This window comes from Acipenser ruthenus, chromosome 44 (assembly GCF_902713425.1).
Source record: "Acipenser ruthenus chromosome 44, fAciRut3.2 maternal haplotype, whole genome shotgun sequence".
Lineage (NCBI taxonomy): Eukaryota > Metazoa > Chordata > Actinopteri > Acipenseriformes > Acipenseridae > Acipenser > Acipenser ruthenus.
In genome coordinates this window covers 8,588,319-8,610,000 of record NC_081232.1, presented here as the reverse complement: position 1 = coordinate 8,610,000, position 21,682 = coordinate 8,588,319, and the positions used below count along the sequence as shown (strand labels likewise).

Sequence of the window (21,682 nt, the reverse complement as noted above, 5' to 3'; positions counted from 1 at the left end):
TATGTTAACAAGGGAACATTATTCAGCAGCTTTCATTGGACTCTATGAAGCTGAATCAGTTCATTCTATATAGAGGGGGTGGAATTCAATATGTTAACAAGGGAACATTATTCAGCAGCTTTCATTGGACTCTATGAAGCTGAGGGAGTTCATTCTATATAGAGGGTGTGTAATTCAATATGTTAACAAGGGAACATTATTCAGCAGCTTTCATTGGACTCTATGAAGCTGAGTGAGTTCATTCTATATAGAGGGTGTGTAATTCAATATGTTAACAAGGGAACATTATTCAGCAGCTTTCATTGGACTCTATGAAGCTGAGTGAGTTCATTCTATATAGAGGGTGCGGAGTTCAATATGTTAACAAGGGAACATTATTCAGCAGCTTTCATTGGACTCTATGAAGCTGAGGGAGTTCATTCTATATAGAGGGTGTGGAATTCAATATGTTAACAAGGGAACATTATTCAGCAGCTTTCATTGGACTCTATGAAGCTGAGTGAGTTCATTCTATATAGAGGGTGTGTAATTCAATATGTTAACAAGGGAACATTATTCAGCAGCTTTCATTGGACTCTATGAAGCTGAGTGAGTTCATTCTATATAGAGGGTGCGGAGTTCAATATGTTAACAAGGGAACATTATTCAGCAGCTTTCATTGGACTCTATGAAGCTGAGGGAGTTCATTCTATATAGAGGGTGTGGAATTCAATATGTTAACAAGGGAACATTATTCAGCAGCTTTCATTGGACTCTATGAAGCTGAGGGAGTTCATTCTATATAGAGGGTGTGGAATTCAATATGTTAACAAGGGAACATTATTCAGCAGCTTTCATTGGACTCTATGAAGCTGAGGGAGTTCATTCTATATAGAGGGTGTGGAATTCAATATGTTAACAAGGGAACATTATTCAGCAGCTTTCATTGGACTCTATGAAGCTGAGGGAGTTCATTCTATATAGAGGGTGTGTAATTCAATATGTTAACAAGGGAACATTATTCAGCAGCTTTCATTGGACTCTATGAAGCTGAGGGAGTTCATTCTATATAGAGGGTGTGGAATTCAATATGTTAACAAGGGAACATTATTCAGCAGCTTTCATTGGACTCTATGAAGCTGAGTGAGTTCATTCTATATAGAGGGTGTGGAATTCAATATGTTAACAAGGGAACATTATTCAGCAGCTTTCATTGGACTTCATGAAGGAAAATTAGTTGATTTCTATATAGAGTGTGATGCAACACTTTTGGCCATAGTTGAAATTCTAATTATATCCTACAATTGATTGATTACATCTCAGTCACACACCTTCCCAGCTGAATCATTCTCAATCAGTGCTTTTTGTTTCTGTGATTTGGGGGATCTGGCGGGTTTCTTGTAGATTTTAGTTTTTATCTAGTGGGAAGTTTTTTTTTACAACTTGCCCTTGCCTCAGTTACTGTTATTTTTCACCCACGTAAGTTTGAGTTACACGTCTTTAACCCTTTGCGGTCCATTTATTCAGCGCGTCTCAGGCACTTCGGGTCCAAATTATTTTCACACACGCAGTTTATTTTAGACGCGCTGTTTAAAAGTATTTTTTTTCACAGTAAAACAGGTTTAAAAGGCTCTGCATATCAACAGGACACTCAGTACTGCATCTCCAGCCCCGCTCCTCGTTCACTGTATTTTTCACATACCTCTTCATAGTCGTGCATACCGATAAATAAATCATCTCCTGATCACTCGTTTTATCACCAGACTCCTCAATAATGCGATCCAAGTCATTATTTTATTACTATAACATCTCAAAAAGCTCTGCAAATGTCTGTGATGTTCTTTGAGCGCTGGATGCGGAAGCAGCTATCTTGTTTGTTTATGTCCGTGTTATCTCTGTGGTGTCGGGTCTATCAGTATTCATGAGATACGCCCCTTTTTTTTCGGCTTCTCTCGGCTCCTATCGGTCTCACTCGGCCATTGAATGGTTTTCTCTGCTTTTTCCAGAGAAAAAACGACTAGACCTGTTTTATTCGTCTTTTTGATGGTCGGACAGGGTCCGACATTGGACAGGAAAGGGAAAATTGCAATGTCGGATGACTTTTTGAAATCTGTTTCTAAGTGTCGGGTCTCTCCCTGTAATCAGGTTCAGAGCGTGTTTTCTCTTGCGCACTTCGTGCGACGCATCAAAGGGTGCAACAGAATGAAATGCACTTTGTAAGAGACGCCCGACACCCCACAGCTTAATTTATATAAAACTGAGGTACAGGGAGAGGAAGGAGGGAGGAGGGAGAGTCTGTCATACAAAGAGTGCAAGAGAACGAAACACACTCTCCGCACGATTAGAGAGAGAGACACCCGACACTTAGAAACACACATTAAAGCGGGGGCTGTCCAAAGTTCGTCCTTCCACTCCAGGTCTTTGTTTCAAACCCTGTTTTAATTGAACCAATTAAACCTCCATCCAAACCCTGAAGTCGTTAGCGATCTAATTTTAGCTGTTAAACATGCCTGGAGTGGAATAAGGGCCCCCCAGGACATTTTGAAGGGAGACACCCGACACTTAGAATCTGTTCTTCCCTCCCTCCCTCCTCTGGAGTCCAGTCGGAGCAGGACCAGGCTGAGAGCGAGGGGGAGGACAGCGCTGTTCTGATGGACCGGCTCTGCAAGTTCATCTACTCCAAGGACCGGACCGACCGGATCAGAACCTGCGCCATCCTCTGTCACATCTACCACCACGCGCTCCACAACCGCTGGTACCAGGCCCGGGACCTGATGCTGATGAGCCACCTGCAGGACAACATCCAGCACGCTGACCCACCTGTGCAGGTAAATACAGACTAGAGAGAGTTACACACACCTGTACAGGTAATTGGAGAATAGACACACACCTGTGCAGGTAACGAGAGACACTCCTATACAGGTAAATACAGACTAGAGAGAGTTACACACACCTGTACAGGTAATTGGAGAATAGCCACACACCTGTGCAGGTAAATACAGACTAGAGAGAGTTACACACACCTGTACAGATAATTGGAGAATAGCCACACACCTGTGCAGGTAAATACAGACTAGAGAGATACACACAGTCAGTGGTCCAGATAAGCTGAATATGTGCCGTTTTTTTACACATTAAAAAATCTGAAATATGCATAGCAATTTTGATGCACAGCTCGTCAGCCTCCCCTAAAGTCTCCATTAACAGAATGCAATGTCTTAAATTCCTAGGAAACTGTACACAACAAAAAACCAACCCGACATTATCCAATCTCTGGCTAGCCCTGCAGCCAGTCACGGTAAGGATGAGAAATCCCAAGCTACACAGGTTCAAACGCCCCAGTCCAGCTACAAATCCAAATGGAACCGTCGTCTGAGGCAACCACTAAAAAAAAAGTGCCTATGATATTAAGCAAACTGTTTTTGTAACTTTTATTAATGCATTTCCTTATTTATCTGTATGGCTTTATATTGAAGTTTTAACATGTTCGCTGAGTTTAAGAATTTAATGTTAAAATAGAAGTAAAGTAATGTGTGATGCCTTGAAACAATGCGCTGAGCCGATAAAGAACCATGTAGAACACAAGCGTGGCTGTGCAGCAGCTCAAAGTAACATTAGTTAAAATGGTACCGTCAAAGATTGTACGGTATTTATCGAGATTACTCATGACTTCATCCCCTCAAAATACATTTTACTCTCTGTGTTAGTTAGTGGGTAAGGCCATCATAAATTGACTTGGTGTGTGTGTGTGTGTAATATATGACCAGTAATCACTAGTAAATAATAAAAAACCAATAATCGCTAATCAATACTGCTCTCTCTCCCTCTCTCTTCTTTCCCCCTTTCTCTTTCTCTCCTTCCCTCTCTCTCTCTTTCTCTCTCCTCTCTCAACCCCCTCTCCTCTCTCCCCTGTCTCCTTTCTTTTTTCTCCTCTCTCTCTCTCTCTCTCTCTCTCTCTCTCTCTCTCTCTCTCTCTCTCTCTCTCTCTCTCTCTCTCTCCCTCTCCCTCTCCCTCTCCCGCTCTCGCTCGCTCTCTCTCTCTCCACAGATCCTGTACAATCGCACCATGGTGCAGCTGGGTATCTGTGCGTTCAGGCAGGGCATGATCAAGGATGCCCACAATGCATTGCTGGACATCCAGTCCAGCGGCCGAGCCAAGGAGCTGCTGGGGCAGGGGCTGCTGATGAGGAACATGCAGGAGAGGAACCCGGAGCAAGAGAAGATAGAGAAGAGGAGACAGGTAGAGGAGAGAGAGAGAGATACAGGGGAGGAGAGTGTGAGATAAGGGCTGCTGATGAGGAACATGCAGGAGAGGAACCCGGAGCAAGAGAAGATAGAGAAGAGGAGACAGGTAGAGGAGAGAGAGAGAGATACAGGGGAGGAGAGTGTGAGATAAGGGCTGCTGATGAGGAACATGCAGGAGAAGAGGAGATGTGAGAGGAGAGAAGGATGACGAACATGCAGGAGAGAAACCCGGAAGAAAAGAGGAGGCAGAGGGAATGGATTACTCGATTACAACTTTATATAGACACCATGTTGGGTAGGTGTGTAGTTCTGCGCAGGGTTTTATATCAGTGTTATATAGACTCTGTGTTGGTTAGGTGTGTAGTTCTGCGCAGGGTTTTATATCGGTGTTATATAGACTCTGTGTTGGGTAGGTGTGTAGTTCTGCGCAGGGTTTTATATCAGTGTTATATAGACTCTGTGTTGGGTAGGTGTGTAGTTCTGCGCAGGGTTTTATATCAGTGTTATATAGACTCTGTGTTGGGTAGGTGTGTAGTTCTGAGCAGGGTTTTATATCCGTGTTATATAGACTCTGTGTCGGGTAGGTGTGTAGTTCTGCGCAGGGTTTTATATCAGTGTTATATAGACTCTGTGTTGGGTAGGTGTGTCGTTCTGCGCAGGGTTTTAGATCAGTGTTATATAGACTCTGTGTTGGGTAGGTGTGTAGTTCTGCGCAGGGTTTTATATCAGTGTTGTATAGACTCTGTGTTGGGTAGGTGTGTCGTTCTGCGCAGGGTTTTATATCAGTGTTATATAGACTCTGTGTTGGGTAGGTGTGTCGTTCTGCGCAGGGTTTTATATCAGTGTTATATAGACTCTGTGTTGGGTAGGTGTGTAATTCTGCGCAGGGTTTTATATCAGTGTTATATAGACTCTGTGTTGGGTAGGTGTGTAGTTCTGCGCAGGGTTTTATATCAGTGTTATATAGACTCTGTGTTGGGTAGGTGTGTCGTTCTGCGCAGGGTTTTATATCAGTGTTATATAGACTCTGTGTTGGGTAGGTGTGTAGTTCTGCGCAGGGTTTTATATCGGTGTTATACAGACTCTGTGTTGGGTAGGTGTGTAGTTCTGTGCAGGGTTTTATATCAGTGTTATATAGACTCTGTGTTGGGTAGGTGTGTCGTTCTGCGCAGGGTTTTAGATCAGTGTTATATAGACTCTGTGTTGGGTAGGTGTGTAGTTCTGCGCAGGGTTTTATATCGGTGTTATACAGACTCTGTGTTGGGTAGGTGTGTAGTTCTGTGCAGGGTTTTATATCAGTGTTATATAGACTCTGTGTTGGGTAGGTGTGTCGTTCTGCGCAGGGTTTTAGATCAGTGTTATATAGACTCTGTGTTGGGTAGGAGTGTAGTTCTGCGCAGGGTTTTATATCGGTGTTATATAGACTGTGTTGGGTAGGTATGTAGTTCTGTGCAGGGTTTTATATCAGTGGTATATAGACTCTGTTGGGTAGGTGTGTCGTTCTGCGCAGGGTTTTAGATCAGTGTTATATAGACTCTGTGTTGGGTAGGTGTGTCGTTCTGCGCAGGGTTTTAGATCAGTGTTATATAGACTCTGTGTTGGGTAGGTGTGTAGTTCTGCGCAGGGTTTTATATCAGTGTTATATAGACTCTGTGTTGGGTAGGTGTGTCGTTCTGCGCAGGGTTTTAGATCAGTGTTATATAGACTCTGTGTTGGGTAGGAGTGTAGTTCTGCGCAGGGTTTTATATCAGTGTTATATAGACTCTGTGTTGGGTAGGTGTGTCGTTCTGCGCAGGGTTTTAGATCATTGTTATATAGACTCTGTGTTGGGTAGGTGTGTCGTTCTGCGCAGGGTTTTAGATCAGTGTTATATAGACTCTGTGTTGGGTAGGTGTGTAGTTCTGTGCAGGGTTTTATATCAGTGTTATATAGACTCTGTGTTGGGTAGGTGTGTTGTTCTGCGCAGGGTTTTAGATCAGTGTTATATAGACTCTGTGTTGGGTAGGAGTGTAGTTCTGCGCAGGGTTTTATATCAGTGTTATATAGACTCTGTGTTGGGTAGGTGTGTAGTTCTGCGCAGGGTTTTATATCAGTGTTATATAGACTCTGTGTTGGGTAGGAGTGTAGTTCTGCGCAGGGTTTTATATCAGTGTTATATAGACTCTGTGTTGGGTAGGTGTGTAGTTCTGCGCAGGGTTTTATATCAGTGTTATATAGACTCTGTGTTGGGTAGGCGTGTAGTTCTGCGCAGGGTTTTATATCAGTGTTATATAGACTCTGTGTTGGGTAGGTGTGTAGTTCTGCGCAGGGTTTTAGATCAGTGTTATATAGACTCTGTGTTGGGTAGGTGTGTTGTTCTGCGCAGGGTTTTAGATCAGTGTTATATAGACTCTGTGTTGGGTAGGAGTGTAGTTCTGCGCAGGGTTTTATATCAGTGTTAGATAGACTCTGTTGGGTAGGTGTGTAGTTCTGCGCAGGGTTTTAGATCAGTGTTATATAGACTCTGTGTTGGGTAGGAGTGTAGTTCTGCGCAGGGTTTTATATCAGTGTTATATAGACTCTGTGTTGGGTAGGCGTGTAGTTCTGCGCAGGGTTTTAGATCAGTGTTATATAGACTCTGTGTTGGGTAGGTGTGTAGTTCTGCGCAGGGTTTTAGATCAGTGTTATATAGACTCTGTGTTGGGTAGGTGTGTTGTTCTGCGCAGGGTTTTAGATCAGTGTTATATAGACTCTGTGTTGGGTAGGTGTGTTGTTCTGGGCAGGGTTTTAGATCAGTGTTATATAGACTCTGTGTTGGGTAGGTGTGTAGTTCTGCGCAGGGTTTTAGATCAGTGTTATATAGACTCTGTGTTGGGTAGGTGTGTAGTTCTGCGCAGGGTTTTAGATCAGTGTTATATAGACTCTGTGTTGGGTAGGTGTGTAGTTCTGCGCAGGGTTTTAGATCAATGTTATATAGACTCTGTGTTGGGTAGGTGTGTAGTTCTGTCCAGGGTTTTATATCAGTGTTATATAGACTCTGTGCTGGGTAGGTGTGTAGTTCTGCGCAGGGTTTTATATCAGTGTTATATAGACTCTGTGTTGGTTAGGTGTGTAGTTCTGCGCAGGGTTTTATATCGGTGTTATATAGACTCTGTGTTGGGTAGGTGTGTAGTTCTGCGCAGGGTTTTATATCGGTGTTATATAGACTCTGTGTTGGGTAGGTGTGTAGTTCTGCGCAGGGTTTTATATCAGTGTTATATAGACTCTGTGTTGGGTAGGTGTGTAGTTCTGAGCAGGGTTTTATATCCGTGTTATATAGACTCTGTGTCGGGTAGGTGTGTAGTTCTGCGCAGGGTTTTATATCAGTGTTATATAGACTCTGTGTTGGGTAGGTGTGTCGTTCTGCGCAGGGTTTTAGATCAGTGTTATATAGACTCTGTGTTGGGTAGGTGTGTAGTTCTGCGCAGGGTTTTAGATCAGTGTTATATAGACTCTGTGTTGGGTAGGTGTGTAGTTCTGCGCAGGGTTTTAGATCAGTGTTATATAGACTCTGTGTTGGGTAGGTGTGTTGTTCTGCGCAGGGTTTTAGATCAGTGTTATATAGACTCTGTGTTGGGTAGGTGTGTTGTTCTGGGCAGGGTTTTAGATCAGTGTTATATAGACTCTGTGTTGGGTAGGTGTGTAGTTCTGCGCAGGGTTTTAGATCAGTGTTATATAGACTCTGTGTTGGGTAGGTGTGTAGTTCTGCGCAGGGTTTTAGATCAGTGTTATATAGACTCTGTGTTGGGTAGGTGTGTAGTTCTGCGCAGGGTTTTAGATCAATGTTATATAGACTCTGTGTTGGGTAGGTGTGTAGTTCTGTCCAGGGTTTTATATCAGTGTTATATAGACTCTGTGCTGGGTAGGTGTGTAGTTCTGCGCAGGGTTTTATATCAGTGTTATATAGACTCTGTGTTGGTTAGGTGTGTAGTTCTGCGCAGGGTTTTATATCGGTGTTATATAGACTCTGTGTTGGGTAGGTGTGTAGTTCTGCGCAGGGTTTTATATCGGTGTTATATAGACTCTGTGTTGGGTAGGTGTGTAGTTCTGCGCAGGGTTTTATATCAGTGTTATATAGACTCTGTGTTGGGTAGGTGTGTAGTTCTGAGCAGGGTTTTATATCCGTGTTATATAGACTCTGTGTCGGGTAGGTGTGTAGTTCTGCGCAGGGTTTTATATCAGTGTTATATAGACTCTGTGTTGGGTAGGTGTGTCGTTCTGCGCAGGGTTTTAGATCAGTGTTATATAGACTCTGTGTTGGGTAGGTGTGTAGTTCTGCGCAGGGTTTTATATCAGTGTTGTATAGACTCTGTGTTGGGTAGGTGTGTCGTTCTGCGCAGGGTTTTATATCAGTGTTGTATAGACTCTGTGTTGGGTAGGTGTGTCGTTCTGCGCAGGGTTTTATATCAGTGTTATATAGACTCTGTGTTGGGTAGGTGTGTAATTCTGCGCAGGGTTTCATATCAGTGTTATATAGACTCTGTGTTGGGTAGGTGTGTAGTTCTGCGCAGGGTTTTATATCAGTGTTGTATAGACTCTGTGTTGGGTAGGTGTGTCGTTCTGCGCAGGGTTTTATATCAGTGTTATATAGACTCTGTGTTGGGTAGGTGTGTCGTTCTGCGCAGGGTTTTATATCAGTGTTATATAGACTCTGTGTTGGGTAGGTGTGTAGTTCTGCGCAGGGTTTTATATCGGTGTTATACAGACTCTGTGTTGGGTAGGTGTGTAGTTCTGTGCAGGGTTTTATATCAGTGTTATATAGACTCTGTGTTGGGTAGGTGTGTAGTTCTGTGCCGGGTTTTATATCAGTGGTATATAGACTCTGTGTTGGGTAGGTGTGTCGTTCTGCGCAGGGTTTTAGATCAGTGTTATATAGACTCTGTGTTGTGTAGGTGTGTCGTTCTGCGCAGGGTTTTAGATCAGTGTTATATAGACTCTGTGTTGGGTAGGTGTGTAGTTCTGTGCAGGGTTTTATATCAGTGTTATATAGACTCTGTGTTGGGTAGGTATGTAGTTCTGTGCAGGGTTTTATATCAGTGGTATATAGACTCTGTGTTGGGTAGGTGTGTCGTTCTGCGCAGGGTTTTAGATCATTGTTATATAGACTCTGTGTTGGGTAGGTGTGTCGTTCTGCGCAGGGTTTTAGATCAGTGTTATATAGACTCTGTGTTGGGTAGGTGTGTAGTTCTGTGCAGGGTTTTATATCAGTGTTATATAGACTCTGTGTTGGGTAGGTGTGTTGTTCTGCGCAGGGTTTTAGATCAGTGTTATATAGACTCTGTGTTGGGTAGGAGTGTAGTTCTGCGCAGGGTTTTAGATCAGTGTTATATAGACTCTGTGTTGGGTAGGAGTGTAGTTCTGCGCAGGGTTTTATATCAGTGTTATATAGACTCTGTGTTGGGTAGGTGTGTAGTTCTGCGCAGGGTTTTATATCAGTGTTATATAGACTCTGTGTTGGGTAGGCGTGTAGTTCTGCGCAGGGTTTTATATCAGTGTTATATAGACTCTGTGTTGGGTAGGTGTGTAGTTCTGCGCAGGGTTTTAGATCAGTGTTATATAGACTCTGTGTTGTGTAGGTGTGTTGTTCTGCGCAGGGTTTTAGATCAGTGTTATATAGACTCTGTGTTGGGTCGGAGTGTAGTTCTGCGCAGGGTTTTATATCAGTGTTAGATAGACTCTGTTGGGTAGGTGTGTAGTTCTGCGCAGGGTTTTAGATCAGTGTTATATAGACTCTGTGTTGGGTAGGAGTGTAGTTCTGCGCAGGGTTTTATATCAGTGTTATATAGACTCTTGTGTTGGGTAGGCGTGTAGTTCTGCGCAGGGTTTTATATCAGTGTTATATAGACTCTGTGTTGGGTAGGTGTGTAGTTCTGCGCAGGGTTTTAGATCAGTGTTATATAGACTCTGTGTTGGGTAGGTGTGTTGTTCTGCGCAGGGTTTTAGATCAGTGTTATATAGACTCTGTGTTGGGTAGGTGTGTTGTTCTGCGCAGGGTTTTAGATCAGTGTTATATAGACTCTGTGTTGGGTAGGTGTGTAGTTCTGCGCAGGGTTTTAGATCAGTGTTATATAGACTCTGTGTTGGGTAGGTGTGTAGTTCTGCGCAGGGTTTTAGATCAGTGTTATATAGACTCTGTGTTGGGTAGGTGTGTATTTCTGCGCAGGGTTTTAGATCAATGTTACATAGACTCTGTGTTGGGTAGGTGTGTAGTTCTGTCCAGGGTTTTATATCAGTGTTATATAGACTCTGTGCTGGGTAGGTGTGTAGTTCTGCGCAGGGTTTTATATCAGTGTTATATAGACTCTGTGTTGGGTAGGTGTGTAGTTCTGCGCAGGGTTTTATATCAGTGTTATATAGACTCTGTGTTGGGTAGGTGTGTCGTTCTGCGCAGGGTTTTATATCAGTGTTATATAGACTCTGTGTTGGGTAGGTGTGTCGTTCTGCGCAGGGTTTTAGATCAGTGTTATATAGACTCTGTGTTGGGTAGGTGTGTCGTTCTGCGCAGGGTTTTAGATCAGTGTTATATAGACTCTGTGTTGGGTAGGTGTGTCGTTCTGGGCAGGGTTTTATATCAGTGTTATATAGACTCTGTGTTGGGTAGGTGTGTAGTTCTGCGCAGGGTTTTATATTCTGTGTTTCCTCTCTCAGGTCCCCTTCCACATGCACATCAATCTGGAGCTGCTGGAGTGTGTGTATCTGGTCTCCGCGATGCTGCTGGAGATTCCCTACATGGCGGCCCACGAGTTTGACGCGCGCAGGAGAATGATCAGCAAGCAGTTCCACCACCAGCTCAGAGTGGGAGAGAGGCAGCCACTGCTGGGTAAGAGAGAGGGGGAGAGGGGAGGTGGAGAGACACACTGCTGGGTAAGAGAGAGGGGGAGAGGGGAGGTGGAGAGACACACTGCTGGGTAAGAGAGAGGGGGAGAGGGGAGGTGGAGAGACCCACTGCTGGGTAAGAGAGAGGGGGAGAGGGGAGGTGGAGAGACAGACACTGCTGGGTAAGAGAGGGGAGGTGGAGAGACACACTGCTGGGTAAGAGAGGGGAGGTGGAGAGACACACTGCTGGGTAAGAGAGGGGGAGAGGGGAGGTGGAGAGACAGACACTGCTGGGTAAGAGAGAGGGGGAGAGGGGAGGTGGAGAGACAGACACTGCTGGGTAAGAGAGAGGGGGAGAGGGGAGGTGGAGAGACAGACACTGCTGGGTAAGAGAGAGGGGGAGAGGGGAGGTGGAGAGACACACTGCTGGGTAAGAGAGGGGGAGAGGGGAGGTGGAGAGACAGACACTGTTGGGTAAGAGAGAGGGGGAGAGGGGAGGTGGAGAGACACTGCTGGGTAAGAGAGAGGGGGAGAGGGGAGGGGGAGAGACAGACACTGCTGGGGGAGAGGGAGGGGAGGGGTAGAGAGGGAGAGGAGTGAGGGAGACACTGCTGAGTGAGAGAGAGGGGGAAGGGGAGGGGGCGGTGAGGCAGCCAGCCAGTAGTGGGTGAGAGGGAGGGATGGAAAGGGAGGATGGAGAGAGAGAGAGAGGGCCACTGCTGGGTAAGAGGGGGGGCATTAACCACAGGCCAAATTGAAATAGCGTGCGATTTAATTAACATCATTCACCCCTTAATGATAAACATGCTGGAAACATCCTAGCAGCTAACTATCCCTTCCGTCCTCTCTTTTATTTTCCTCCTTTCCCCTCCCTTCCTCTCTCCTTTCCCCCTCAGGCCCTCCCGAGAGCATGCGGGAGCACGTGGTCGCTGCTTCAAAGGCCATGAAGATGGGAGACTGGAAGACCTGCCACGCCTACATCATCAACGAGAAGATGAACAGCAAAGTGTGGGACCTCTTCCCAGAGTCGCAGAGAGTCACGGAGATGCTGGTCAGGTGAGAGAGACCGGGCAAGCAGTGTGGAGCAGTGGTTAGGGATCTGGACTCTTGACCGGAGGGTTGTGGGTTCAGTCCCAGGTGGGGGACACTGCTGCTGTACCCTTGAGCAAGGTACTTTACCTAGATTGCTCCAGTAAAAACCCAACTGTATAAATGGGTAATTGTATGTAAAAATAATGTGATATCTTGTAACAACTGTAAGTCGCCCTGGATAAAGGTGTCTGCTGAGAAATTAATAATAATAATAATAATAATAATAATAATAATAATAATAATAATAATAATAATAATAATAATAATAATAATAATAATAATAAAAAAAATAATAATAATAATAAATACACAGAGCAGGGATGGGAATCAGACTCCTATTGCACAGCAGTGTCACCCATTCCAGGTTTTACTACCAGCTTGATCAGACCCCAGTGTGTCTAGCTAACAAGCTCAGGTGTGTCTGATTATTAAACTCCTAGTGAAACCAGGACTGGATCAAACTGCTGTGCAACGGGAGTCTTATTTCCATCCCTGTGATGATAACCAGCATTATTATTGCAGGGATTGGAGTAAGACTCCTATTGCACAGCAGCTGATTGATCTCAGAACTTTGTCAAATCGGGTCTTAAAGGATCCCAGTGATTCAGCACCAACCGCGTGGCTTGGAACGCCGTTCCACCCCCCTCCCCACTCTCTCCGTGTGAAGAAGTGTCTCCTTCCCTCTGTGGGAGGAGAGTGGAGGGAGGTAGATGCTGGGGATACATGCTAGTCATGTAAGAGATTTGAATTTTTTTTTTTGTAATTTTTTTTTTATTTATTTCCTCTCTGCAGGAAAATCCAAGAGGAATCTCTACGTACTTACCTGTTCACCTACAGCAGCGTCTACGACTCAATCAGGTGAGCTCAGACACACACTGACACACACACACACTGACACACACACACACACACACACACGTACGTGCTGATCATATATGTCATGGCCATCGATGTTATCACACTGCTAGCTCTGTTCTGAATGCACAGCCGTGGTGATGGGGGACGGATGTCAGACAGGCTTAATTTTATTGACTGTCTCTCTCGCTCTCTCTCTCTCTCTTGCTCTCTCGCTCTCTCTCTCTCTCTCGCTCTCGTTCGCTCGCTCTCTCTCGCTCTCTGTCCTCATGTCTCCCTGTCTGTCTTTCTCTGTCCCCTTTGTTTCCCTGTCCGTCTCTCTCTCTCTCTCTCTCTCTCTCTCTCTCTCTCTGTCCCCTTTGTCTCCATGTCTCTCCAGTATGCGGATGCTGTCTGAGATGTTCATGCTGGAGCTGCACACGGTCCACAGCATCATCAGCAAGATGATCATCAGCGAGGAGCTCATGGTAAAGCGTTCGTTTGTTCCATTGTTTCTTTTATTATCACAGGAATGGGAATCAGACTCCTATTGCACAGCAGTGTGACCCATTCCAGGTTTTACTACCAGCTTGAGCAGCCCCCAGCGTGTCTAGGTAACAAGCTCAGGTGTGTCATTATTAAACTCCTAGTGAAACCAGGACTGGATCACACTGCTGTGCAACGGGAGTCTGATTCCCATCCCTGTGATGATAACCAGCATTATTATCGCAGGGATGGGAATCAGACTCCTATTGTACAGCAGTGTGACCCATTCCAGGTTTTACTACCAGCTTGATCAGACCCCAGTGTGTCTAGGTAACAAGTTCAGGTGTGTCATTATTAAACTCCCGGTGAAACCAGGACTGGATCACACTGCTGTGCAGCGGGAGTCTGATTCCCATCCCTGCAATTTGTTTATCATTCCTTCACTTTTTCAGTCTCCCTTTTTTCTTTATTTCTCCAAATCCATTTCTTTCTCTTTCCACAGATGAACACACTTTTTTTTTTTTCAAACTGTTTCCTTCCTTTTCTCTCTGTTTGTGAACAGGACCGTGGAACGCTGGTACTAACCTCTCAATGCTGTGCAGCAGTGTAATAATCACTGTACTGTAGCTGAGTCCAAACGAATGCAGTGAAGTCTCATCACTCTTGCCGCATTCCTCAGGACTTGTACATTTTAAATAATTTGCAGACAATAAATCCCTTTCCTTGTCTCAATCAATCAATCTATTTGATATAGCACCCTTCTCAATCAATCAATCAATGATCTTAATTTGATATAGCACCCTACATAATCAATCAATCTATTTGATATAGCACCCTTCTCAATCAATCAATCAATCTTAATTTGATATAGCACCCTACATAATCAATCAATCTATTTGATATAGCACTCTTCTCAATCAATCAATCAATCAATCTATCTATTTGATATAGGGCCCTTCATAATCAATCAGTCTTTATTTGATGTAGCGCTGTGGCAGTCTGTTCTCGCAGTGGTGATGTGTGATGACGTCACGGACCAGGAAATAACTGAAAACAGTGGATGGGCGGGTGAAGCTGAATGCAATTGCATTCAGCGTATTTAATAAACAAACAAAATATTTAAACAAACCAACAAAACAAAAGGGCACGAGGGCCAAACGAATAAACAAACAAACAAGTGTCGTGCTGGATAATCCAGCACGTTTTAGTAATTGTTTTTAAATGTTCTTTCTCTGCACTCCCCGTACTCTCCTCTCTACACTCCACCCCGAGTGCAGAGAGCTGCAGGTTTATATATTCTGGCCGAGGGATTAACTAGCTGTTAATTATCTTATTACTCCTCGGCCAGAGTCTGCACGCGTTTGGTAAGGATGCATGACTGTCAGCTAGTTAAATAACACTATGTAACACAATTTTTGTTCCTGGGTAGTAAGTGTTATTTCCTAATTGCTTATGCCTCAAAAGTATAGAAAATGGCTATTATTCCCCACAAACTTTGCTTTTGTGACCAGGAGTGATATTTTGAAATTTACCTATTTCCAATGAGAAAACGGGCGAATTTGTGTCTCTTCGTTCACATAAAGTCAGAAAAAAACAACATATGAATCCAAATTAACATGTATTTATACTAAAGTAATACAAAAATGACTACAAAAGATTTAGAAGCGAGTAGTTTTTCGAGATTTACGATTATACTGTAAATCACTTTCACGAATCAGCCCCCAAATGTAGTCTCCCATCATGTGCTCGTTATACTGTCCTTCATTGACAGTTCATCCAGGAGCCTCAAAGCCGTGCTGCTCCATAATGGTAACAAGTACCCGTCTCTTCCCCTGGCTCACTCGGTGCACCTCAAAGAGGATTACAACAGCATCAAGACCTTGCTGGACACCTTGAAGTATGATGAGTATGGCTGGGACCCCTGGAAGGTGCTGATGCTACCACTGCACATCAAATTGGGCCTTATGAAACAATTTGTCAGAGCTCTAGATAAGGAGTCGGCAGCCTTCAAGTACCTTCAAGACTTCTTCCCTAAGCTGTCTGAGGCAAAGGTCAAAGCCGGTGTCTTCGTCGGACCACAGATAAAGAAGATCCTGGAGTGCAATGAATTCCCCAAGAAGCTCACTAGTAAGGAGAAAGCGGCTTGGAACAGCTTTGTCGCAGTGGTTCGGGGCTTCCTGGGCAATCACAAGGCCAAAAACTATGTGGAGCTGGTTGAGACTGGTGAAGAACTACGGCACAATGGGCTGTAGGATGTCCCTCAAAGTCCATATCCTTGATGCTCATCTTGATAAATTCAAGGAGAACATGGGAGCGTACTCGGAGGAGCAAGGCGAGCGCTTCCACCAGGATATACTGGACTTTGAACGCCGCTACCAAGGACAGTATAACGAGAACATGATGGGAGACTACATTTGGGGGCTGATTCGTGAAAGTGATTTACAGTATAATCGTAAATCTCGAAAAACTACTCACTTCTAAATCTTTTGTAGTCATTTTTGTATTACTTTAGTATAAATACATGTTAATTTGGATTCATATGTTGTTTTCTGACTTTATGTGAACGAAAAGACACAAATTCGCCCGTTTTCTCATTGGAAATAGGTACATTTCAAAAAATCACTGTCCTGGTCACAAAAGCAAAGTTTGTGGGGAATAATAGCCATTTTCTATACTTTTGAGGCATAAGCAATTAGGAAATAACACTTACTACCCAGGAACCAAAAAAAAAAAAAATTGTTACACGGTGTAATCAGTAGCTGATCAGCCATGCATCCTCACGGGGTTTTTAAATATAATAATAAAAGACGCGGCGCTTTTATCCACGCCGAAAAAACAAAAATACAAATAATAATACATAGGGGCGGGACACTCCGCCACAAGCGCCCTTCATAATCAATCACTCTTTATTTGATATAATACCCTTCATAATCAGTCAGTCTTTATTTGATATAGCGTCCTTCACAATCAATCAATCAATCAATCTATTTGATATAGCACCCATCATAATCAATCAGTCAATCAATCTATTTGATATAGCACCCATCATAATCAATCAATCAATCAATCTATTTGATATAGCGTCCTTCACAATCAATCAATCAATCTATTTGATATAGCTTCCTTCACAATCAATCAATCAATCAATCAATCTATTTGATATAGCGTCCTTCACAATCAATCAGTTTATTTTATATAGCACCTTTCGTAGTGGACCACCATCACAAAGCACTCCTTTACAAGATACAGTACCAAAAAACAATGCATAATACATGAAATACAGTGAAAAATGGGTGATACATTAAATACACTGTGGGGAAAAAAAGCATATTACAAAAATAAATTATCGCAAGGCGCTTCACAGATATAACATAACAGTAATTATTGATACTGTACAACCCATAGCAAACATTGAAACATTTAATACAAAAATCTATTAAAATGCAATTCAGGGTGTAAACATCACTTAATATCGAGATGTGAACGAGATTATGAAAGTGTGTCTTCAGTCGTGTTTTAAAAACTGCAACAGCTGGTGCCTCCCTTACGGAAAACAGGCAGCCGATTTCATCATTCGGGGCCCCTGAAGCCAAAACTTTTAAAATTACATACCACTGCCTCAAGATGGCTTCTCTCTGGACCTCTAAGAACTACATTTCCCATCATCCTCCTGCTCGCTGGTAAATCCATCTCGGTTACATATGTGAGCAGGATGATGGGAAATGTAGTTCTGAGAGGTCCATGCGGGTACATGGGAAGCCATCTTGAGGCAGGGAATGCAATTGAAAAGTTTAAAAAAAGTGGTCAAAATGTAAAAAAAATTAAAACACACACCTTAAGTAAACAGTTGTAGCAACACATGAGAACATGTAACACAGTAAAATAAAAAGAACATAAGAAAGGTTACAAACGAGAGGAGGCCATTCAGCCCATCTTGCTCGTTTGGTTGTTAGTAGCTTATTGATCCCAGAATCTCATCAAGCAGCTTCTTGAAGGATCCCAGGGTGTCAGCTTCAACAACATTACTGGGGAGTTGGTTCCAGACCCTCACAATTCTCTGTACCCTTTAATGCTTTGTAAGTAATAAGCGTGACCTTAAATTAACTCTCAAGACCCACCTGTTCTCTCTTGCTTTCCATGCTCTTTAAGCCTGATATCTGCTATTAGCTGCTGTGTTTCTGCTACTATTTCATGTATTATGCTGCTATCATATATTATGCATTTTCCACGGTATTTAATGTATTTTGTATTTTTCACTATTATTCTCTGCATTTTTATTTTACAGTATCATTTATTATTATTATTATTATTATTATTATTATTATTATTATTATTATTATTATTATTTATTTCTTAGCAGACACCCTTATCCAGGGCGACTTACAATTGTTACAAGATAACACATTATTTTTACTTACAAATTATTTTTACATACAATTCCCCATTTATACAGTTGGGTTTTTTACTGGAGCAATCTAGGTAAAGTACCTTGCTCAAGGGGTACAGCAGCAGTGTCCCCCACCTGGGATTGAACCCACGACCCTCCGGTCAAGAGTCCAGAGCCCTAACCACTACTCCACACTGCTGCCCTGTATTTAAAGTATTATGGATTTTCTTGTTGTTACTGCATCTTGTAAAGCTCTTTGTGATGGTGCTGCACTATGAAAGACGCTATATAAAATAAAGATTAATTGATTGATTAAAAATCGACCCCAAGCCTTACAGGAAGCCAGTGTAGTAGGGCTGCAAGTACCGCTGTAATGTGATCATTGTTCGTTTTTTCTTTGTCTTTCTTTCTTGAGTAATACCGTGCTGCAGTTTAACGAAGTAACCTGTAGAGCAGTGCTGAGCAATGCTGCTGCGTTGCAAGTGGTTTGCAGACTCAGTGAAGTCCTCTCTGTCGTCCCCTCCAGGCCTCGCTGGACCAGCCCACTCAGACGGTGAGGATGCACCGCACCGAGCCCACCTCCCTGCAGAACATGGCCCTCCAGCTGGCCGAGAAACTGGGGGGGCTGGTGGAGAACAACGAGAGGGTCTTCGACCTCAAGCAGGGCATCTACGGGGGCTACTTCAACAGGGGTAAGAGGGAGCGGAGCAAGGGGGGTGTAACTGCACTGGGGCAGGAGGGAGGGGAGGAAGGGGGTTAACTGCACTGGGGCAGGAGGGAGGGGAGCAGGGGGGGTAACTGCACTGGGGCAGGAGGGCGGGGGTAACTGCGCTGGGGCAGGAGGGAGGGGGTACCTGCACTGGGGCAGGAGGGAGAGGAGCAGGGGGGGTAACTGCACTGGGGCAGGAGGGAGGGGGTAACTGCGCTGGGGCAGAAGGGTAACTGAGGGAGGGGACAAGGGGAGGTTGGGCAGAGGGGTACCTGTGCTGGGTCAGGAGGCGGGCAGGAGGGTAACTGGAGCAGGAGGATGGGGGTCAGGGAGTAACTAAGGGAGAGGGGCAGGGGGTGGGCAGTGGGGTAACTGTGGGACAGGAGGGAGGGGGCCGGGGGTAACTGTGTGAGGGAGGTCGGTAAGGGGTCGTGCTCGCGTAGCTGCAGCCCCTTTCATACTGCAAAACTCCTCGCCGCGGACCCCACAGCCGATTTGAAATGGGTTTGTTTAGCAGCCCTGTTGATATGTGACCTCCCCAAGATGGCCGACTTTCAGTGCCCCTCCCCTCCCCCCGGTCAGTCTGACCTCATCCTGGGAAAGTGTACAACCAACCTTACACAGCGCCTTCTCTGGCCGGGAGGGAGATTTACAGTTCAGATCCCTTCTCTCTCCATCACAGTCGGTAATCAATTTTAAGGCAGTGTGAACGATTTAGGTAAATACACAATAGCAGGGTTACAAAGGAAAGCAGGTTTTTATTTTTTTTTTTTTTTTTAAGAAAGTGATACAATTATCGACATGGCTGGTCGACACAAATCCGTTCTGTTTGGCAATTTTTAGTCCTGAAGAAAACAACAGGAGTTGCAGGTGATCGCTGACGCAGTAAACACTGTTGGGGAGGAGCAAAAAACAGCAGCCGAAATAAGAAAGAAATGGAGAGGTCTAGCGAGCAGAACGAAATTGAAAGAAGGGAGATGAAGAAGCTTTGAGGAAAACCGAAATGCCTCGCTGTCGACAGAGATCAGGAGCTGCATAGAATTGACAGGCTGGACTTTGAAGTTCTAGACATAAGGAAAGCCCTTCTTCAGCTGTGTAGAAAAAAAGTCAACGCTGTGCAGCAAACACATTTAAAGAAAGTGTACTGATCTGTGTTTTTTACTTACTTTCTACTCAGCTGAAAAGGGACGTTTTTCCAAATCGTAGGTAGCCAGCTAAGCACGCTCGCTTCCTCGACACTTCTTAGTCTTTATTAGAGGGCATGCCTGATAATCAAGCTGCGTTTAGCCTCATTATGTAAACGTGTGGGGGAGGTTATAAGATTTGGTTGCTGCAGCAAAGTTGTGTTACTGCTTGGAACCTGTAGCTCGGACGAATTGAGGAAAGTGCTTTTTGTTTCTGTGATTTGGGGGATCTGGCGGGTTTCTTGTAGATTTTAGTTTTTATCTAGTGGGAAGATTTTTTTTACAACTTGACTTGCCTCAGTTACTGTTATTTTTCACCCACGTAAGTTTGAGTTACACGTCTTTAACCCTTTGCCGTTCATTTATTCAGCGCGTCTCAGGTCCAATTTATTTTCACACGCAGTTTTTTAGACTCGCTGTTTTAAGTGTTTTTTTTTTTCACAGTAAAACATGTTTAAAAGGCTCTGCATATCAACAGGACACTCAGTACTGCATCTCCAGCCCCACCCCTTGTTCACTGTATTTTTCACATACCTCTTCATAGTCGTGCATACCGATAAATCATCTCCTGATCACTCGTTTTATCACCAAACTCCTCAATAATGCGATCCAAGTCATTATTTTATTACTATAACATCTCAAAAAGCTCTGTAAATGTCTGATATTCTTTGAGTGCTGGATGGTGTCGGGTCTATCAGTATTCATGAGATATGCCCCTTTTTTTCGGCTTCTCTCGGCTCCTATCGGTCTCACTCAGCCATTGACTGGTTTTCTCGGCTTTTTCCGGAGAAAAAACGACTAGAGACCTGTTTTTTACGACTTTTTGATGATGTTGGGCAGGGTCCAACATTGGACCGGAAAGGGAAAATTGCAATGTCGGACCAGGTCCAACATAGGACTGCAAAGGGTTAAATTAGTGTGTTGTTTGTTTTTTTTTCTAAATTTTGTTTTGTAATTATTTACAGCTTTTGTTAACCGGTATATCCACAAAAAATAATAATAATTTATATCTACTGCAGTTATACCTCCATTTCATGTGTGTGTGTGTGTGAAATCTGTTCAATAAAGCGTACAGCTCCACAGCGAGCTAGTAGTAGGAGCGCCAGGGTATGTCCTAAAACAGGATCTGCGATTTTAAAATTGAGACTTGCGGCTGCTGTCTGGCAGTCTCAGGTTTCTGTTGAAAATCGTTGCTGTCGCAGCCCTGCAAACCTTTTTAGGAAAACCAGTTTATTTTTTGAGGTTCTCGCAGTCACGTTTGTAAAATGGGCCCCAGCTTCCCAACGTTACGGTATGTTGAACAAGGGAAAGTCTCAAGAGAAAGTCTGTTTGAAAACAAACAGTGGAGGTGCTTGTAGGCTTTTCATGCCATGGCAACTACTCACTTATTTCTACTGAAATATAATAATGTGCTTGTGATGTCATTTACTACATAGTTAAAGATGTAATGATCTCTTTCTGTTTTAAAGCTTCAGGCATCGTGGTATTGAGTCTATCCATTTATTTTCCTTTTTGTGTCTGTATTTTACATGATCTCATTTTATTCTTCCAAAACTACAAATTGTTTGTTCTGTTTTGTTTTTAAGTTGTAAAGTGTTGAACTATTTTTGTTCATTTACTTTTATTTCTTATGTGTGATAGGTGTGTGTGTAGTGTGTGTGTGTGTGTGTGTGTGTGTGTATATATATATATATATATATATATATATATATATATATATATATATATATATATATATATATATATATATAATAAATAAATAAACTGGATCTGCAAACTTCAGCCAATCAAATCGCGTGAAAGTCTCCAAAAGTCTTTTACATTTGCAGTGTTTTTAAAACTCAAAACACAGCAGCTGCAGACACGTTTCACCCTGTTTGAGGCTCATCAGTGCAGCGCAGCTGAACTCTGACTAATGGAAAGCCCAGGAGA

At 43.5% G+C, this 21,682-nt stretch overlaps 1 protein-coding gene across 5 annotated transcripts in view; it reads left to right on the top strand.

The window, feature by feature from the left end:
* eif3c (eukaryotic translation initiation factor 3, subunit C) overlaps positions 1-21,682 on the top strand; it is a 64,547-nt gene that overhangs the window by 30,966 nt on the left and 11,899 nt on the right. For 4 of the 5 annotated variants that reach the window (XM_059012285.1, XM_059012284.1, XM_059012283.1 and 1 more), the window contains 7 exons: positions 2,583-2,807; positions 4,028-4,219; positions 10,891-11,062; positions 11,955-12,114; positions 12,943-13,008; positions 13,385-13,472; positions 18,384-18,549. In XM_059012285.1, coding sequence (XP_058868268.1) covers positions 2,583-2,807; positions 4,028-4,219; positions 10,891-11,062; positions 11,955-12,114; positions 12,943-13,008; positions 13,385-13,472; positions 18,384-18,549 — 1,069 coding nt within the window. Of the gene's footprint in view, positions 1-2,582; positions 2,808-4,027; positions 4,220-10,890; positions 11,063-11,954; positions 12,115-12,942; positions 13,009-13,384; positions 13,473-18,383; positions 18,550-21,682 lie in introns of those variants that run through there. The other variant, XM_059012287.1, reaches the window with a different exon arrangement.